Below are 22,125 nucleotides of genomic sequence, written 5' to 3' on the forward strand. Positions count from 1 at the left end.
TAGATAGATAGATAGATAGATAGATAGATAGATAGATAGATAGATAGATAGATAGATAGATAGATAGATAGATAGATAGATAGATAGATAGATAGATAGATAGATAGATAGATAGATAGATAGATAGATAGATAGATAGATAGATAGATAGATAGATAGATAGATAGATAGATAGATAGATAGATAGATAGATAGATAGATAGATAGATAGATAGATAGATAGATAGATAGATAGATAGATAGATAGATAGATAGATAGATAGATAGATAGATAGATAGATAGATAGATAGATAGATAGATAGATAGATAGATAGATAGATAGATAGATAGATAGATAGATAGATAGATAGATAGATAGATAGATAGATAGATAGATAGATAGATAGATAGATAGATAGATAGATAGATAGATAGATAGATAGATAGATAGATAGATAGATAGATAGATAGATAGATAGATAGATAGATAGATAGATAGATAGATAGATAGATAGATAGATAGATAGATAGATAGATAGATAGATAGATAGATAGATAGATAGATAGTTAGATAGTTAGATAGATAGATAGATAGTTAGATATATAGATAGATAGATAGATAATAAGTATAATAATTTGATAACTAACCATTATTATCCTTGGCATTGATATTAGCTTTATGTTCCAATAAGAGCTGCACAACATCAGAGTGTCCACTCCATGCTGCACTCATAAGACTTGTATATCCTAGATATAAATATATTAGATTTATCATATATTGTTTAGTTTAGAGTAGAATTATAGATACACAGGGAAATATAAATAGAAAAGTATAATTTTCAAATTCAAATATTTATTGGGACAAAACAACATATACATTTAATATTCAACATTCAGAAATGGTAATTACATTGCATTAAGAATTTATTAATAAACTATTTTTTATATAAACAATGAATAATATAGGATTAACACAATATAATACAAGTATCCAAGGACTGAAAAACGCCTGAGGGCGGTGTTGACAGCCTTTAAATTTTAGACTTCGATTTAAATGTTTTTTAAGCGGTCTTTTATATAAGTAATATATGTACACTATATACAGCAATATGCAAGGAAGGATGTTTAGGAAAAGTAGGGGGGGGGGGGGGGGAATAGGAAAGTGGAGAAAAAATGGGGTCTCTGTGCGATTATAAAAAATGTATATATTTTAAGCAATCAAAAGGTAAGCTACAGGTTGACTTGAACAATCATAGATTAATGTTAAGGTCACAGGAGGGACACAATAGCCTTTCACAGGCAACTACAATACTGTCTAAAAGCTTTCTTTTTAATTTTTTATAAAATTTAAATCTAGAAGTTGCCTGTTCCACTGTAAAGCTATTGTTAATGAAAAACGCATTCCAGGTGGCTGGAAGAGTACAAAGTGGAAGATTGTTAACCAAGTTTAATCTGGCAAATGGGATGCTATAATCTTCTTGGTTTCTAAGCCTAATATTACCCTGGGACATATGTCCTCGTGTTTTCCACATGTTAAAAAATGAGCGAGGGGCTATGTTAAGTTTAAATTCATACATGAATTTAACTCTAAAGTATTGCACTAACAATTCAAATGGTAGAATTTTCATTGTTTTAAATAGAGGACCAGTATGGGCTATATAATGAGAGTCTGTAATTGCTCTGATTGCCATTTTTTGCTTGATTTCAATAGATTTTAAGTTACTTTCATACGAGCTTGAATAAATCAAAATTCCATAGATTAAATGACAATGAAATATAGAATAGTATAAGGTTTTAAGTGCGCTCCTAGTTAGAATTTTTTTACATTGTCTCAATATAAAGAGAGCTCTTGAGAGCTTTTCATTTAATTTCTGTATATGATACTTAAAATTAAGGTTAGGGTCAAAGTAAACACCTAGAAATTTTATGGCTGGAATTTCAGATGAATTGTTGACATATTCAATAGGTTTAATAAGGTCAGGATTAGGATTACTTGCACTAGAGTTATTCTCATTGATATATAAATGAATATCATCCCCTTGTATTGATCCTAAGTTAGAATGGAACACTGTAAATTTAGTTTTATCAGGATGTAGAGAGAGCTGATTGGATCGAAACCATGTAGAGATTTTTTGCAATTCATCATTTACAAAATTAGCAAGTTGATTTAAATTAGACCCTGAAGCTAGTAATGTGGTGTCATCACAAAACAGCAAACTTTTAAGTAAAGTACAGTTTGGAAGATCGTTGAAAAATATCAAAAATAAAATCGGACCAAGTACTGATCCCTGGGGGACGCCCCAGGTTATATCCAATTTAGAGGATTCAGCATTTCCTAACTTAACAAACTGTTTGCGCTCTGATAGATAAGATTCGAACCATTGCAACAAATTTCCATGAATACCTATTTTTTTCAGTTTCATTAGGAGAATATGTTTAGGAACACAATCAAATGCCTTTTTAATGTCCAAAAATAAACCAATAGTGTATTCCTTTCTGTTTATTGCCTTGGCCACGTGATCAAGTAAATGAATCATAGGGTGAAAAGTTGAGTTAAGGTTTTGAAAGCCAAATTGAAGACTATCAATGATATTGTTTGAAGCTAAATATTGTTTCAAAGCTGTGGCTATAATCTTTTCAAGAATTTTGGAGAAGATACATAGCAATGAAATAGGTCTGTAGTCATTCACACAATGCATGTCACCCCCTGTCTTAAAGACTGGCGTTATTTTGGCTATTTTGAGTTGTGTTGGCACTTTCCCTGTTTTTATGGAAAGATTAAATATATGACAGAGAGGATTTTTTACAGAATCAATAATCTTCTTAAGTATAAAGGGGGACAGACCATTAAAATCAGAGCTTCTTTTATTTTGCCATTCTAAGACCACCTCAACTATTTGAGCAGGGGTAATTTCAGGTATTGAAAAGATGTGTTCTGATTCTTCAAGGTAAGAATCAGGTGGTCTGTCAGATGGTTCGATCCTTTCATTTATTTTACTTGCTATTGAGGTAAAATGTTGATTAAAGGTATTACATATATTTATTCCACCTGTGACCTCATTATCATTAATAAATAATTTATCTGTGACAGACTTATCCTTAGTATTAGAAAGCCCAGCAGCCTCTTTAGTAATTTCCCAACATTTTTTGGTATCACCATGATTTGATGTTAAAAGTTCAGAATAATATTCTTTTTTTCTATTTCTAATAAGTCTATTGTAATGATTTTTAAAAGAATTAAAACACTGCCTGTTATATGCTGTTGGATTCCTAGACAACACTTCATAGAGTTGCATTTTTTTATTTCTTGCCACTAAAATTTCAGGAGTCATCCATTTTTGGATACTATGCTTACTCCTGTCAAATTTAACCTCTACTTCACAAAAGTAACGGTTAAAATAGCTATAAAATATTGAATTAAAATAATCAAAGCTTTCCTGTACATTTTCCATTTCATACATTCTACTAAAATCAACGTTTTCTAAATCATTTCTAAAAGAGTTTATATTATGTTCAGAAAAATTTCTAATTTTAATATTCTTAGAACTTACTGGTGGTTTTTTGTCATTTATTATATAAAAAGTGGAGAAATGATCACTGAAGTAAGTAGTTATAATCCCACTTGTGAAAGATTCTTTCATTTCATTTACCCAAATATGATCTATTAATGAAGAAGTAGAATAATTTATATTTTGGGCCACCCTAGTTGGGTGTTTAATAATTTCAAGGAAACCTGATGCAAACATATTCTCTATGAAATTTGCAACATGTGGGTCCTGATAACAAGACAAAATATCATAATTAAAATCACCAGCTAAGATACATTTTTTGTTGTGGCTATTTATATTATCAAGTAATCCCAACAATGTATTAGAAAAATATTGGTGCTGCTGGTTTACAGAAAAGTTTTGGTTGTTTCTACAGGGGGGCCTATATATATTTGATATAAGAAATTTCTTATCTTTCGTAAATTCAACTTCCAGAGTAAGGCTTTCAAATATCATTTCTTCAAAAATTGAAAGATTGTTAACAATTGAATATTTATACTTGGCCTTAACAAAAATACCTATACCCCCTCTTAAATGTTTCGTTCTTTGCTTAAATATGATTGGATGATATCCAGGTATGATAAATAAGGACTTTTCAACAATTTGACCTATTTCTTGGACACAAATAATATCAAAGAAAAAGTTTTTTTCACTCAAAAATAATATTAAATCTAAGAGGCCCTGAAAATTTGCCTTAATCGAATTTATATTAATATTAAGTAAAGAAAGATCTTTTGAGTTTTGAAAAGATTGGATAAAACTATCCGGACTATAATATTTGCTTTCTATTTTAATGCTTTCATAAGGTGAAAAATTTTCATCTTGTTCATTATTATTTAAGACATGGACAAAGTCAAATTTTTTGTCAACCTGTAGATTATAAATGTTAAGTAAATTCATTAATTACCATGTAGAAATACATTTTTTTAAAGCACAGAGAAAAAGGATTGAGAAGGGGGGTTGGATTAATATGAAAATATGTAAGAAAGGTTAGCAAACAAAACGAATAAAAAAATATATGCATAACAGCACCAAAATTTATGTGCGATTAAACTACTATCCGTATAAAAGAGGTGGGTTGTGGACAAATTTAAGTAGTCAATTTCAGCTGGGAAAAATAAAGTAGAAGTATTTTAAGTAATTTTTAAATGGTGAAGTCATATAATAAAATAAGTAAGACATTTACAATACTATTTTTTTGTAAGAATACCGGAAAATACTTTACAATATGATTTTCAAAGATTTTTAAAGAAAAAGAATATATACAAATAAAAGAACTTATCTTTATGCATTGTTATAAAATTTGATCTCTTTATCAGAACACTCCATACTTAAAATTTGAGGAATGGAGGAGAGCAGGTACTTGTAATAATAAATAAAGGGGGAGGGAAAATACTATGTGTGAGAAGATTGGGATTATAATTTTAATTCTTACTTTCTCATAGATAGTGAATAGTAGAATAAAAATGGGCGGAGCTAATTTAAGCAGGTTTTATGAGTATGAGGAAAGATTACATATAGGTTCCGAAAATTGGGAGATTAAAGACTTATTTACGGATTTTTTAACTATAGATTGATATAATTGATATGAAGGTAGCTAATGTTATCCTAAATTACTTTAAGTTATATTTATAATATTTGCGTTATTTTTAAAGAATTTAGCAAAGCTTTGAAAATAGATGACAAATAGCTATATTATTCTATAATGAATTATTCTATGTAGCATTAGATAATAAAGTAAACCTGATTAGTTTCAAATAAATTAAACCTGTAGTCTATATTATCCAAGAAAAAAGTATATTTTTTTGAATTAATATTCTTTAAAATTTAATGAATAGATATAAGGAAAAAAAATACATGTTTGGCTTGGTTAAATTTTAGTGTTCTTTTAGACATAATAAGGAACAAGTATGAGAATGTTTTTAGAGCTTTGGTTTAGAAATAGTATTTAAAGCTGAAAATTGACTTAATATAATCTTTAGACTTATCATATTTCTATTTAAAATTAATTTCTTGGAATAAATTCCTTTGGAGGTCCTTATCTGTGGGTAATTGTTGAAGGTGTATATTATTCAGGAGATCTGTTGTCTTGTTCATGACTTCATCATGGCTCTCGATTATGGACTCATTCCCTCTGCTCATATTCTGCTTCTTCTTACTTTTCTTCGCTGATTTTCTGCTGCCAGCCTTGAAGGCACACTTCTGGGGCTGAGCTGAGGCACGCGTTTTTGGCCTGGCACCCATCTGTGAATAGGTTGGTGTAGGTGTGGGTGTGGGGGTTGTTGAGCGGACAGAAGTTGTTGGTGTTGGTGGGACTGAGTCCTGCTGTATGGAGAGGGCACTCTTAATCACTTCTTGCACAGGAATCAATGTGTTCTTGATGTAGTGCTTTTTGTCAGGGCTTGACCTAAGCACAAAGACAAACTTAGAGTCTAGTGTCCAAGCTGCCTTGACCTCCGGATCTGACTTCAACTTGAGGAGATATGCATGGTTCATCTTGGTCAGGTCAGGGGCAACATAAAAGTTGTCGATTTTAAGGTTTTTTTCTTGTTCTGTGGGGGAGGGGATGTGCTTTCTCTTATTCATTAGAAAAAGGTTTCGCCAGTAGCGAGATCTAAACCTCACAATCACCGTTCTTGGTAGTAAAACATTACTTTCTTTGCACCTATTGGCCTTTCCCAGGAAATGAGCATTTTCAAGTAGCTGGTGGAGCGGGGGTACTGTGACAGGTCCCCATTCTGGATCTTGAACATCAGGTATGGCTTTCATCAGAACCGGTTTGAATTTTGTAATATATGTATATATGTATAATAAGATAGATAGATAGATAGATGTATGTGATGGAAATATAGTATTATAATAATATTAATGTAACTAACCAAAATTATTCTTGGCGTTGATGTCAGCTTCTTGTTCTAATAAGAGCTGCACAACATCATGATGTCCAATCCATGCTGCCTTCATAAGACTTGTCCTTCCTAGATATAAATATATAAGATTTATCATATATTGTGTAGTTTAGAGTAGAGTTACAGATACACAGAGAAATATATATAGAATAGTATAATTTTGTAATATATGTATAGTTAGATAAATAGATATATATGATGGAAATATAGTATTATAATAATATTATGTAACTAACCAGCATTATCCTAGGCGTTGATGTCAGCTCCATGTTCTAATAAGATTTTCACAACATCAGTATGTCCATTCCTTGCTGCCCAGATAAGACTTGTATATCCTAGATATAAATATATTAGATTTATTATATATTGTTTAGTTTAGAATAGAATTATAGATACATAGGGAAATATTTATGGAATAGTATAATTTTGTAGTATATGTATAGTAAGATAGATAGATAGATGTGATGTAAATATAGTATTATAATAATATTATGTAACTAACCATCATTAGCCTTGGCGTTGATGTCAGCTCCATGTTCTAATAAGAGTTCCACAACTTCAGTACGTCCATACCTTGCTGCCCAGATAAGACTTGTCCATCCTAGATATAAATATATTAGATTTATTATATATAGAGTAGTTTAGAATAGAATTATAGATACATAGGGAGTTATATACCTATAGAAAAGTATAATTTTGTAATAAATGTATAGTAAGATAGATACATAGATATATATGATAGAAATATAATGTTATAATAATATTATGTAACTAACCATAATCAGCCTTGGCGTTGATATCAGCTCCATGTTCTAATAAGAGATTCACAACTTCATAGTGTCCCTCCCTTGCTGACCAGATAAGACTGGTATATCCTAGATATAAATATATTAGATTTATTATATATTGTGTAGTCTAGAAAAGAGTTATTGATACACAGGGAAATAAATATAGAAAAGTATAATTTTGTAATATATGTATAGTAAGATATTTTATGTATAGTAAGATAGATAGATAGATGTGATGTAAATATAGTATTATAATAATATTATGTAACTAACCAATTATATCCTTGACATTGATGTCAGCTCCATGTTCTACTAAGAGCTGCACAACTTCAGTATGTCCATACATTGCTGCATTCATAAGACTTGTATATCCTAGATATAAATATATTAGATTTATTATATGATGTGTAGTTTAGAGTAGAGTTATAGATACACAGAGAAATAGAAAAGTAATAAGTATATATTTGTGGATAAGTTGGGTAAATTAACTAACCATGATTATTTGTAGCTTTTATCTCAAAGTTTTCAGTTAATTTTGTTGTTACCTCAATGTACTTCAAACATTTACCCCCCCCCCCCTCTACCTACTAATATTTCAAAATTAAATTGAAAAAAAGAAGGTTAGCCATAACTCTTGTATTATATGTCTGCAGAGGTTTCCTAAAACTGAAGGCCCTACAACTGTGGTGCCCTAACCATCAGGGAGTAAGGTAGGGGACAATGGGCAATTAATTCAATTTAAGAGCGTTCGCTGAAAAGCAATGAAAACCAGATTTATCAAGAAAATATTACCAAAATTGTAAAGGGATTATGGTAACCTAATTTAGAACAAAATTAGTTCTAACATCACAATGTAGTAAACATTCTGTAATTAATCACTTGAAAAATCTTGTTTAGAACTACCTAAACCCTTCTCATATATTTTTAATTGACACATAAAGTCAAGCGGTTCTTAGATTAATTTATACATAAATATCACAGTAGAGTTTCTATACATGAAATGACATTTTCTTGGGAAAAAATATTTGTTAAAACCAGCCATTAATAACAAATTTTTCTGTCTGCATATTCAAACTAGCTCAGCTAGTTAGCGAGGCATTGATGCGCAAGTACCCAAAGTCAGCCAAAATCTGCTGTATTTGTGCACATTCCCTTTAAGCCAGTACCCAAAGTCTGAGACTCCTAAAAATTGAATATTTGATCCATTGTCCCCTCCCTTACTCCCTGCCTAACCATGCAGGGCTAACCAATACAAACTAACCAAACAGCAGACCAAAAATAAAAAAAAACTAATTAAAAACTAATTCCCTCTCTTATATTCAATTAAATTAATTGCTTATAACTGCACTGAATGTTTTAATTTAAAATTAAAGAAAGAAAGTATTTACAAAGAAGTAATTCTAAGCCACTTTTTAATCAATATATTTTAATATATCAATCAACTAGTTCTAGAGTATGTTCTGGCTTGTTACTTAAAGGGACTGTGAACAAGAAAGTTTCTCATCAAATTATCAAATCTTAACATCATCTCATTCATATAATCTCAAAGATAGGGCAAAACTGTCTCTTATTTCCTTAAAAACGGCTTTTTCCGCCGATTTTTATCATTTCTAAGATTGGGGAAAAAATTTCTGGACTATAAAAATGTGCAGTTAATTGTCTTTTTTCCTTCTATAGCAACAACTAAGCTTTTTGACATAGTTCTCTATTTTTTCTAACAGTTATGCTGCCTTTTAACCTAATCCTTGCTTTAAACTAATGTATAGTTACTTAGAAATTGATAAAAGTGCAATATTTCTTAATAAACAGTCAGATGAAAATGTAAACTAATTCTCCTAAGTGGGTTATTTATTGTCCAACACAATAAAAAGGTATATCATTATTTTAAATAACCTCTGAGAATCAACCCTTTGTAGACAGTGAGGTATTTTTTTGTCAATAATATGAATTTAAAATAGATCTTTATTACCTAATTACTATGTTATTAAAAAACTAATTTGCAATTTTATATCATAAAAGCCTTAACATGAAGTAAATTGTTTCAACTAAACATGACAAGTTAAATATCCCTACAAACATTATGAGAAAAAAAACGTTTAGATTTTCCCTGTTTTTTCCTTTTTTCCTCCCAAAATACCATAAAGTCAAGTCATTATTCCTGCATGTTTTTGTTAATAGGACGTTTTTGGTTGATCAGTGTAGTGAAATGGGCTTAGACAATGCAATGTTAAGATTTGATAATCAGATGAAAAATTTTTACGTTCACACTCCCTTTAAATGTAAAGACTGGGTAAAACAATGATATTGATAAAGGATGATTGGACGTGCAGATAATGATTTAGAGATAAAAATTACTCACCTTCTTTATCCTTTAAATTCCCATCTGCACCATTGGATATATAATACTTTACTTTCTCCAATAGTCCTGCATTTGATGCATCAAGAAGAAGATTTCCTACATAAATTAATCTTTTGTGAAATATAAATCTAACTATCTATAAATAAGAATGTATAAGAACATTAATAACAACATAAATTTTTTTAGAATTAAAATTAGTGAAGGGGAGTAGTAATTTTTTTATTGTTTGTTTACTCTTTAGACAAGTCAGGCAAGGATGTAGTTGGTACCCTCAAATGGTCAGGATACCATATAAATTATGGATGGGATATAAAACCAAATCCTTAAACCTCCTTTTATTCCTATTGTATTTCAAAAAGAATATAAATAGGATTATGAGAGTTATTTTTAAAAGATCTATTTTGCAAATTATTTTACTTGTATTGTAAACACAAAGGACATAGGAAATCTTCTGCAAATCCCTTATCCCTTATCCCTGATTGCATGTTTGTATAATATATTTGAGAATTTTTTTACGTAGATTTCTAAAATAATGTTGATTTTAAAAAAAAATTATTATTTCTATGTTTTTTTTAATTCAAAAATTTAATCGACACATATTGACAAGTTTCCGCATTATGGAAAAAAAGCTATAGATATGTTTTAAATTAAATTGCTCTTCAGAACAAGTAGCAAAACTAATTATTACATGTGTTCTGAGATATTAAGAAATTTCAGAAAGTGCATTGAGAGAGAGAGAGAATAGAAAAGGGGGAAAGGTGTAAGAGTTTTAGAGGGAGAAAGAGAAAGAAGGGGTGGAGTGTTCAAAATCTTATATTTTTCTTTTATTTTTTTCTGCTAGTGAAAAGGTAGCTTTGTAAATAAAAAATTGTTTTAGTGTATTTAAATACATTACATTAAAAAAACGTTATTTTATATATACATATATACTATATGAAGCTAGCTTTTAGACAAGAAAGTGAAAAAAACCGTGAGATAGAACACTCCCCCAACTTTCAACCCTCCCCCCCCCACCAACTAGGCAATTTACATGGTTTTATTTTGGAGATAAATTTTTTTTATCTAAATCTAAAAGTTTAAAAACTTTATATTTTCTTCTTATTTTCCTTTTTTTACTGTATGTAATTTTTAACCAAATTTAAATAATAAAATTGCAAATCAAATCTACAAAATATCACCCCTTTCTGTCATTCTCTAGTAAGAGGGACAGAGAAAGAGAGAAATCAAGAGAAAGGAAGGGTGGTTAAAGGTTATGAAACTTAATGATATCCAGTGGATTAGAACCGGTTATGTTTTTGATTGTACAGGAGGAAAGATGACTATGATACGATGCGATAATTGGCTGAAATATTCTCCATACAATGGGTTTATTATTATTAGATAAACAATCCTAATAAACTAATACAGTTTTTAGACATCATAATTTCCCTAAACAACTTTTATCCGAAGCTAAATTCAAATATTTTAAGAAAGTTGTATTAATCAATTATTGCAAAAATACATGTCAAATTGTTTACTCTCAATTAAATTTTTTTGTGGTATGATTGTGTCTATGTTTTATTCCTATTGGTCATATTAAGTGATTGGGGATTTAGACATCCTATCTATTGTAAAATATCTATAATTGTCCAGAAAGCGAAAAATAGTTAGATTTCTTTGATAAAATTTTTTGTTTAAAAAAAACATACAAATAATCAAAATTTTAAAAAAATAACACCATTTTTGAAATCTACATAAAAAAATTCACAAATGTATTGTACAAACATATTACAGGGATAAGGGATACGGGATTTGCAGAAGATTTCTTAGGTCCTTTACATTTATACATTATATTTATCATTTTTTCTGTTAACCTGCTTCATCTAGTTTTTTCTTGTATTCCTCATATTTCTCCTGAAATTTTATAATTAGTAATAAATCATTCTCATATAAACAACCCCTTAAATAGTAAAATATAGTAAATGTAAATATTCATTTATTTCCCGGGGGTAACATTTTTATGCTTAAATAACTCATTTCTTTAAAATATGTTTTAGTATAAAGAAATGTTCTATCAGTTTCAAACCTTTTCCTTTTGATAGAGTTTCTCAACTTTGGAAAAACTGTCAGACCGATTTTTGAAATTCAATCTTTGAAAAAAGATATTCAAGTTTTAATTTTTTGTTTTGAAAATATTATTTTAAATCTTTGAAATTAAATTGACCAATAATTCAAAGATTTTTCAATTTAATTTGGAAGATTTTGTTGTTTTTAATTTTGATGTTCAATAAAAATTACTACTGTTGGGAAAAAATGAAAATTAAAAACCAAAACTAAACCACATTTTAGCATAAAAATGAGTTTTTGTTTGAATGAGAAGAATATTCCTATCTTAATTTCAAAAGTAAATTTTTTATCAACACTAGGAATTCTCATAACTTTTTTTTCAGTAAAATCATTTGATTGAAAAATAAAGTAAATCTTACATTCATTTCATCAGTCACATTACAGTTATAGGCTCTGAAATAAAAACAAAATAACATGGGTACAAAATTGATAGTCAACATGTAGTGGTCTAGAATCCCAAGCAAAACCAAGCCACCTTTAGTCATAAGTCAGTCAAAGTCATATTTTTCTTTCTTCAACCTTTGATTTAACAACCTTTGTTTCTTTAGAATTTCATGCCGCACCTTAATTGGTCGGTGGGGGGGGGGGGGGGGGGGGTGCATTGAACTCAGTTCCTATTAGATCAGCTAAAGGGCTAAAATTTTTTGTGCAAGTCCCCTGTTTGATAATGAATTTCCGACTTTAAAAGTACTTTAAAAGTCAAGCAGTTTGGGCTCTTTATCTTTCACACACAGAAAATGACAAAAAAAAACAAAGGGGGGGGGGGGGCATTGAACGAACAATATCTAAAAAAAATTTACCTTGAAATCTCAACCACATCCACTGGAGATAATTGTCTCTGAAATTAGGCTTGTTTAAGTTTTAAATATAATCAATTTAAAGGATATTTCATAAACAACTGGTCTTGGGTAGGATTTAACTATTAGGCAAGTGATAATTTTGACTTCCTTCCTGCAAAGGGCACTGATTCTAGGATAATTCTACTAGATATGACAAGTTAAACATCCCAAGAAACTCAGATTTTCCGTGTTTTTCCATTTCTCCTTCTAAAATTGCCACAAAATCAAGAAATAAATCCTTGATATTTTTGTTGATAAGACATTTTTAAATGATCAGTATAGCTAAAGGTTTGATAATCCGATGATAAATTTTTATATTCACCACAGTCCCTTTAATGGCATATCAACATAAGATATCCATAACTAGCAGCAATGACCCCCTTGAGGCCTCTAGGGGAACTTGAGGAGGGTGAAGTTGAGTTTGATAACCAATTTTTTTTTATATTTAAAAATTAAAATAAAAAAAAAGTAGGGGAGGTCGATTTTTTTTGTAGTTAAAAAACCTTCCAAGGACCAATTAGAAGCTACCCTGCAAAGGAGAGCCTGATCGGTTCAGCAGTTAGGAGATCATTTTGTAAAGACATACAAACGCATAGACAAACAAACATCCTGTTACTTTATTATAAGGATTAGACTCAATCAAAATAACACTCACAGGATATTGTTTGAGCAAACCAGTGTCATTGAAGTATGTTCTAAATGGCTCCTTGACAATTATACATGCTGTCTCATTATCTTTGCAATGTCCTCCACTTTCTGGATAATGGGTTGTGGAGAAGTAGTCGTATGGAGTCTAAATATATTCAAACTATAATATTTCATATTTTGGTAAGAAATTCTTTACAACATATTAAAAAATGTATTTTAGTTATTGCTTAGAGAAGCATAAATTAAAAATTATATTTTACCTCATGTGTTTCTCCATGAGTGTCATTTCGAATGATCATTTTGTCTTTGAAATTTGTATTCCTCAATTCATGTTTTATTTCAACAAATTGGTCACGGTCAGGTCTAAAATTTTATTTGGATTTTTGAGTTTTAAGAATTTTAAAAGTTAAAATGAAAGTGTATTTAGATATTTCTTGTTGATTAGGATTCAAAAACATTATTCATTAACAAAAATTTATGTAATAGATTCAATTAATATTTATAAAATACTCTTTATTTCACATAATTTTCCAGAAAAAAATTTCTCTTCTTCAGTCAAATTTTTTAGTTAAAAGGATTAAAATTATTTTTTATATATAATATATAACCCTACCCCAAAATAATTGCTGTGTTTTCTTGTTTAAAAAAAAATGGTAAATAAATTCTTTTGAATGAAATCCAATGTTTAGAAATAACCTTTTCAATTTTCAGATGTAGAAATGCATATACAGTAGGTAATTTCATAATGTAACCAAATGAAAAAAATCAAAGGTCGCGGTACAAATACCTGTTCTATGCATAAATATAAGCTTATATATGCAATTTTAGCTTTCTAGAAGCATTCTTAGTGGTAGAAGGTGATTTTGCATTTTTTTTGCCAATACGCGAACTATCTAAAACATCGAGGTTCTTGGTTACCCGTCTTTGGGCTGCCCTAAAGGCAACTTAAAGTAATTTTAGACTATAAGTTAAAATGGCAACTGCCTTTCATTCTTCTTGCATTTCTAAAAAGCTTAAGAGCGTCTTTCTGGCCCTTCTGTGAGCTGAGATCTGAAAAAAGTGTTACCAAGGCTCCATTGAAGGATTGAAACCATGAAGCTCGAAAAGTCCATCTTTCAACCTGCCTGCTGGCACAGGTGCTCTTATCCCGCTAGAGTTGGGCTAGAATGGTTTTTAAGGTGTTTTAGAAAGGTCTTATTGTAAGTAGGAGATAACATTAAAGGATGCCTAGTCTAAAATTCGTACCCTGAAGACGGGTAATCAAAAAAATTTCAATGTTTCACCTTCGCCTTTAAAATCCAAGTTTTGACTTTGCCAGGTCTTCCTGGAGAGCTAAAGACAGTAGACCAATCTTTGTTGTTAATGTGTCTATAGAGAGCTATTATCATAACAAAGAGAAAACTTTAAGGGCTGAAAGTCTATTTCTCACCCAGCTTACACCAGAAGGGCAAAAGTCTTGCAAAAATTAGGGTCGGTCCAACTGTCCATCTTTCCAAGACAGTTAATTTAGACATAATGATTCATATAACAGTAAAGTATGATTTTGGAAGCGTAGCAACTCTATAAATCAAATGTTACCAAAATATCCGTATATCCATTTTTATATGATGTAAATATCCTTTTCATCTGATTTTTGGAATACTGATTCCTATTACAACAAGGTACAATCATATAAGTAAAACATGTCTATAATCAAGTTCTAAAAATTGAAGTATGTCCTTAAACAGTATCCTGTATTTAGCAGTTTTGGAACAATGTACTATTTTTTTCAACTTATACATTTGTATTCTGCTTATTCAATTCTGACACTCAATAAGTGTTCATGTTCGTTTGTCCTACCAGTTCGGAGCTTCGCTTTTATGGTTGTTGTCATCCTTGTTTGATGAAAATTTGCAATAATTTGCCATTTTCGTTTTTTTTGTAAGAATTGCTGTAAAACGCTTCTAAATTGAAATATCTTTTAAAAAAAGAATACAGATACTAATTGATAAATGTCTTAGTACATACTAACTGACAGTGACATACTCTATCTCTTACAGGGAGGTCATACCATATCGCCAAGTCAAGTCATTAGATGGTCAGTTTTATTGGTTTTAGGTAAAATATCTGACCCAGCTTATTACCCTGACAACAAAAACACCTTTGGAAGTGATTTGGACACCTAGAACTGATTCTATGGCCAATATACTAAACCAATAATTACCAAAATCCAAGAATCTTAAAATATTTTCAGTTCTCGACTTTAATGCAATATTTCATGTCGTTTCAGAATATATGTTCAAATGGTACCTCCTAGTAGAATCCAATGCCATTACTAAAATGCTAAAGAACATTTTTCTAGCTCATCTGTGGCCAATTTTAGAGTTATTGTCTTAAAAACTAGGATGAAACTTCGATGTTTTTCAGTTCTTGATACATGACTTTAGAGTACAAAGGGATCCTTGGTTTGACAAATTTTTTCAGATCTCAGACCACAGATGGGGCAGAAAGGCGTTCTTTATCTTTTTAAAATGGCAAGGCAAATGAAAGGCAGTTACAGTTTGAACTTATAGTCTAAAATGACAAACCGGTGCCCTTAGTACAGCCTAAAGACCGGTAACCGATAACCTTAATGTTCAGGTTTAAAGATTCATTCTTCGCGTATTTTCGAAAAATCTTGATTTTACCTTCTACCACTTAGAATCAAGATAGAACCAAAAAAATTCATAGTATTGCTTATTTTTATATATAGAACAGGTATTTGAACCGCGACCAAAATTTCTTTTTTTTGAAATTACCTAATATATGTATAAGTGGAGCCTTGTAGTGTATATTATTAACTTGATTAATTACCATACAAACCTGTTATGTTCATGTATAAAACCAATCAAATGGGCAAGCTCATGAAGTACTGTTGCTCCTGAAAATAATTTTGATTAGTGAACTTCATTTGAAAAATTTTCTGATCGTTTAATCAAGTTTTGTTTAGAAATACAATTGACAGATTTTTTAATCATGATAACTTAGATATCAAAAAGCTAGGTATTAAATTAAAAATCTGATAAAAACTTATATTTCAATAATATTTTATGAGTGTTAAGAGAGTTAAAAATTGTAACTCAGGTATCAAAACCAACTTCAGTTTTGTTGTGAGACCTTTTATGGTAATATTTTCCTGATTTGAAGTACACTGTTGATAAATCTTGTGAATGAAATTATTTACTTTTTAGCTATCTTGCCTACTATGTTTTCAGTAAGTATTAATTAAAGGGACTATGAACGTAAATTTTTCTCATCTTAATATCAAATCTTAACATTATCTCATTCATAATATCTCACAGATTGAGCAAAAGGCGCTTTTGTTTGCTTAAAAAAACGGCTTTTTCCGACGATTTTTATAAGGTAAGGGGAAAGGAAGAAATTTTCCGTATTATATAAAATGTGCATTAAAATAAATAAAATAAATCCTTAACAGTAAGTAAATTGTTTCAACTATATATGACAAGTTAAATATCCATACAAACATTATAAGAAACAAAAACGTTCAGATTTTCTCTGTTTTTTCCTTTTTCCCTCCCAAAATACCATAAAATCAAGGCATTATTCCTGGATATTTTTGTTAATAGGACGTTTTTGGTTGATCAGTGTAGTGAAATGTGCTTAGAAAATGTTAAGATTTGATAATCAGATGAGAAATGTTTACGTTCACACTCCCTTTAAATCCTTTATGAATAGAAAAGGATTTCTGCTAGAACCATAACAATAAAGGGGGGGGGGGTGGTTACTACCTCTAGGGGTCTTACACATACACCTCTATACATAGTATACACCCCACTAAAACTCCCACCTCCTCAAATGCTTTCAAGGGGGTGGTAATTAAAAAAATCACACCCTAGCTTCATGAGCAAATATACTAGTCTATCTTTATAAAATTTCAATAAGTATCTAGTTTTATTTTCCTCAACTTGAATAAATAACTACATGCAAGAAAAAAATTGGATCTTCAGTAGTCGACTTTTTGGGGCCAGTACTCCCTCTCTGGTTGAGTTATGGCCTTTAAACTTTAATATGTTTTAGTACATGTCCTCAATAGTATCTGTATCAATTTTTATTTCTATATCTTCACTTTGAAGCATTTTTCAGCTATTCTTGCAAAAGGTAAAAGATTTGAGGATAAGAAAAATGTGCTAAAATTATTTTTAGATGTTGACACCTAAGTTTTGAATTTCAGATTTTACTGTACTTTTAACTGAAATATTTTTTGTTGTTCTATTAATGGTATTTAAATGCGAAAAAAGCCATTAATAATTAAATTCTAATACTTTTATTGGGATAAAATTGCTTTAAAAAAACTTCTCTTGAAAAAAAAAACACCGAGTTTAAGTCAGTTCTAGCTGTTAATCACCTGGTGATAGAATTTTTTTAAAAGTTTATTTTTATTATTATTGATAATTTGGCCAAACAAAAGTGCAAAAATGGCTAAATGGCTGAGCTGGCTGAACTTTTTATTCAATTCAGGGAAAATAGACTTACCAAGGATTACTCTTGCCAAGTGCCATTTGCACATTGATTACAAGATGGTACATTAAACCCCTCCCCCTTTTAAAAAAAATAAGTTTGAGAAATTTAGAATACTCTAAAGTAGCATGCAAAAAAGGTGCAAATTTTTTGCAGTTTTAATCATATTTTAAAATAGCAAAGATTTCAAAAAGACTTACAGATACGGCAAAATTGATTTGGCCAAATTTGAAATTTTAGACTTATGACGGAATCTGTAATTTCTTAGCTATTTTCCCTTCTGCACTGGAATAAATTGAAAATTTTCAGTCATTTACAATTATGCTTGCAACGTTTTCAGTTGCATGAATCCTAATAAACCAACCTTCTCTTGTTATTATTCTTTTCAACATAAATAACCAAAACACTTAGACTTGTTGTATATTTTATGACTAGGACAGTGACCACTGTAGTTGAAATTTTTATATATGATCAATTCTCCTTGATTAAAAACTTGGTTCTTGGGTCTGTATTTTGCCTAGAAATGAAATGAGAGCAAAAAATTGAGAAATAGGGAGCCCTGATTGTTTAGGGTAGGGAGAAATGTATCAACTATAAAAATAGAAATTATAAATTACTTTTAATTTGAAATTAATATACATTTTATTTAAACTCATAAATAACTTCAGTAAATCTAACAGTTGGTATTTTTTTAAAAAATGCATTGTGATCACTTTAAGCTGCAATCATATCCCTCTAGATTTTAGGTACAGAATAATATACATTCTATCAAAAGTATACCATTATCAGCATAGCATTCTACAGGGCCAAGATTTAATATTGATGGAGATCTAGATCCTGAAAAAATAATTTAAATAAGTTTTGTAAAAATTATGAAGTATGGCTTATAGTTTCTAGTTTTTAAATAACTATTCTATTTTGAAATCTAATTTGTAGAAGGTTATTAAATTTTTTTATGCTAATGATTTATTTGATGAAAATCAGTTTGGTTTTCACAAAGAATTGTAACTAACCATGCAATTTTTAGTATAATTAATTAGTATGGAATCTATAAAATATGAAGACTATGTTGTCAGAGTATTCCTTGATGCAATAGAAGCTTTTGATTCTGTTACTCATGTTATACTTTTAATTAAGCTGAATAATGCTGATTTACAAGTTAAAGCTCAATTAGTTCAAAAGCCATCTGAATGAAAGAAACCAAGAGAAGTTGGAGAATCTTGGTCTGAATTACAAAAAAAATAACATTTTAATTCTTCAATGTAGCATTTTGGGAGTAATACTAATTGTAATATTTATTGATGATTTACACTGTTAAAGACCTAACTTTACTGTTTGATTATGGTACAATTCCAATGTTTGTACATAGCAATATAAATGAACTAAATGTGTTTGTATATATGCACTGAAAATAAAAGAAGATAGGAAAATCCAATAGGGACTTAGCTATTCATTTTGGATGATTTTAATACAAATATAAAATTTAGATTCAGCTTTTGTTTACTAGTTTCCACTCTTAATTTTCTAAACATCAGCACCAATGAAGCAAAAGATCTCAAAAACAGTATTTGGGGGAAATATAGATGAATTAAAAAGACTGTCTAATTGTCTCAAATAGCAATCAAGCAATTCACTTGTCTGCCTCACAACAGACTGATGGAAAGATGAACTAAAAAAGAGACAAAGAGTAGCTACAGATATGATAATAAAGATTACAATTTTTTTGTACTTAATGGCTATTCTTATCTATATGCCAAGTTTTGTAACATCTAGGTAACTTTGATTGATTACCATTACCACTGCAGGCGGAATTTTGAACTTTATTTGAATTTTGTAATCTGTATATAGTCTACAGATTTAGTAAGTATTAGTTTGAAATTAACTTAGTTCTCCTTCCCTATATTTGCATAAATGATGTTTATAAAGTTCTTGATATTGTACAAAAAAGGTAAGTGTTATACCTCAAGATAAAAACTTCTGAAAGTTGTACCTATTGTTGCCTTGCATGAAAAATGCCATCTTGTAATTTCCAATTCTTGTCCATTATATAGTTCAGAATCAGGATTTTCATCCAGATCAATAAATCTGATACAACCTTAAGTGAATAAATAGATTAACATGGGCTTCACCTTCTGTGTCCTGAGAAAATGCCCTGCCATCCAGTTTTTGCTCAAGAGGGGGTGTGAAGGGAAAGGTGATTTTTTTTTTTGTGGGGAGAAGTAAGGATATTTTCTGTAGGCAATGGAGACAACCTTCCAAAATTAAAATCCATTCCCAGAGTTATAAGAATCTTTAGTGATGAGGAAAAAAATATGAATTGAGAGGATTTGGAAATTATCAATCAAGATTTTGAATAAATGTAGAAATATAAAGTAGTAGAATTATTGTATCTAGAAGCATAATGTACAGTAAAGATATTTCTCATGATGAAAAAAGGAATTAATATTAATTAGATAGTTTCTTTATTAAAAAAATTGTCACAGTTTAAACATTATCAAAGTCAACTAAAATACCATGTAAGGAAACAAGAATAAAGGTCTTAAAAATCATTTTTTCAATTTTAAAAATTTTAACCATTGTTTATTCAGAACTAAAACTTATTTAATACAGTTTTTTAGTAATAAAAGGCTTTTATTAATATTAAAAAAACATTGCACATAACAATTGATTGTTCTTACACTGCCTATAAAAAAATTCTATTGTTTGAGCCAAATTATCTCTATATACAGGGTGTGCAACACATAACTGGACTTTTTTAAAATGGCCATAGCGCCAAAACTACTTGACCAATCAGGACCTTTGACCCCACTATAAAAAGCTTAGGTAATGACTTTTCTGCCCATAAAAATCTTGGGACCATGGGGGATGTGTACTTTGAGCTGGCCGCGCATGTATTAAACAATGCAGATTCTAAATGCGCCAATGGTATAATCTGGATTCTAGACTAGGGCCCACTAAATTGAACCTCAGCCCACTAAATCAGATTAGGTAGAGTTATGCAACTTGCTGGGGATACTGTTAGATAGATAAGAAAGACACTAGAAAAGACTGGAGAGCTCTCTATCTAAAATGGCTTGGCTGTAGTACTCAGGCTATGTCAAAAACGTAAAAAATTGTGTAAAATTGTGAAAATTTCTTGGTTCTCAAAGTTAGAGACCCATATGGAACTTAAAAACTCATTTTAGACTATGGATTGCGCTAACAACCCTAGCTGAATCTTCATGCCATTTCCAAAAAGGTATAGAACGTTGTTATAGCTCTACTGTGGTACAAATAAGAGCCTCTGTGTCAATGGATAGCTTGAAAGTTGGGTGAATTTGGATCCTGCAGTTACTCACGTTCCTAAGGAAATGGGGCCTCCAAGCAGCCTAATCTTAATTTAATGGATTTTTGGGCCTTGAAGCATGCACCAATAGACGTGCCAATACCACAAAGACCTCCCTCATTGACACTATCAAGGAGAACTTTGCCAGCTTGGACAGGTACATTTTGACCTGGACCTACCAGCGGTTGAGGAGGTAGGTATAGGCAGTGATTGAGACTGGCGGCCATTTTTAAAAATAATCTAATAGTCATATACCTATTCTGCTTCCCAGTTTTTATAATTCAATAAAATAGACTATTTTATGTTCATTTGTTAGAAAATTAGAAAAAGGCTGGTTATATGTGGCTCACCCTTTATATCTCTATTAAAAACGAATTACTGTGAAAATATATTGATTTTAGACTCTTCTTGCATTGTTTTACAATTTAATTAAATCAATTGTGAAAAATTTAGGAACATCAAACATTTCTATTTAATAATAAAATAGAAAAATACCTGAAAGTTGTGACTCAAGTAGTTGCATTTGCCTTCGGATTATTCTTTTCTGAGTAACTGTAAACCTAAATTTTAAAATTAATTTGAAACCAAGTAACTACTGATATTTAATGACACCTTGAATAATATAAAAAAAAACTCTGACTATTGATGGAAGTCACATTTGCCATCACACCTATTATGTTAGAAAAACACCATTAGGAGACAGTTTTCATTGAGTGTTCTGGGACCTTACAATGAGTTCAGAACAAGATTTCCCTATATCGAATTAGTTCTATAAAATTTTTTAATTACGTTTGGTGAAAAAAATATTTTTTTTTAGAAGTACCTTTAACCTCCTTTATTGTCTTATTTTGTCTTTTACGTTGAACATGCAAATTAGTTCACATTCCAGTAGAATAGACAGATATTGGAGATTTCTAATTTTTCTAGCTCTAATACTTTTTAATAATTTTTTTAAAACTATTGCTTTAAAATCATCTTATAGGCAAAAATTGAATATTAAGGCATTTTTTAAAAATTTAAAATGTCTTTAAGGTACATTAACTCATATTTAAAAAAAGATTCATATTTTTAAAATCTCAGAAATGGTTTTTAGTGTTGTAAATTTAAAAAAAAAGACCTAAGAATA

At 29.9% G+C, this 22,125-nt stretch overlaps 1 protein-coding gene across 1 annotated transcript in view; it reads right to left on the bottom strand.

Annotated features, from left to right (window-relative positions):
- Positions 1 to 686: 686 nt before the first annotated feature.
- LOC145324312 (uncharacterized) overlaps positions 687 to 22,125 on the bottom strand; it is a 29,737-nt gene continuing 8,298 nt past the window's right edge. The window contains exons 8-23 of the mRNA XM_080166929.1: positions 21,495 to 21,559; positions 19,665 to 19,769; positions 18,455 to 18,511; positions 16,019 to 16,076; positions 13,438 to 13,540; positions 13,185 to 13,322; positions 12,491 to 12,528; positions 12,050 to 12,083; positions 11,438 to 11,477; positions 9,585 to 9,680; positions 7,499 to 7,597; positions 7,214 to 7,312; positions 6,940 to 7,038; positions 6,674 to 6,772; positions 6,408 to 6,506; positions 687 to 727 (exon numbers count right to left, since the gene is read on the bottom strand). Of these exons, the coding sequence (XP_080023055.1) occupies positions 6,684 to 6,772; positions 6,940 to 7,038; positions 7,214 to 7,312; positions 7,499 to 7,597; positions 9,585 to 9,680; positions 11,438 to 11,477; positions 12,050 to 12,083; positions 12,491 to 12,528; positions 13,185 to 13,322; positions 13,438 to 13,540; positions 16,019 to 16,076; positions 18,455 to 18,511; positions 19,665 to 19,769; positions 21,495 to 21,559 (1,120 nt within the window). The 3' untranslated portion in view covers positions 687 to 727; positions 6,408 to 6,506; positions 6,674 to 6,683. The remainder of the gene's footprint in view (positions 728 to 6,407; positions 6,507 to 6,673; positions 6,773 to 6,939; positions 7,039 to 7,213; positions 7,313 to 7,498; positions 7,598 to 9,584; positions 9,681 to 11,437; positions 11,478 to 12,049; positions 12,084 to 12,490; positions 12,529 to 13,184; positions 13,323 to 13,437; positions 13,541 to 16,018; positions 16,077 to 18,454; positions 18,512 to 19,664; positions 19,770 to 21,494; positions 21,560 to 22,125) is intronic.

Source organism: Acartia tonsa, chromosome 7 (genome assembly GCF_053477335.1).
Source record: "Acartia tonsa isolate MP-2025a chromosome 7, ASM5347733v1, whole genome shotgun sequence".
Classification (NCBI taxonomy): Eukaryota; Metazoa; Arthropoda; class Copepoda; order Calanoida; family Acartiidae; genus Acartia; species Acartia tonsa.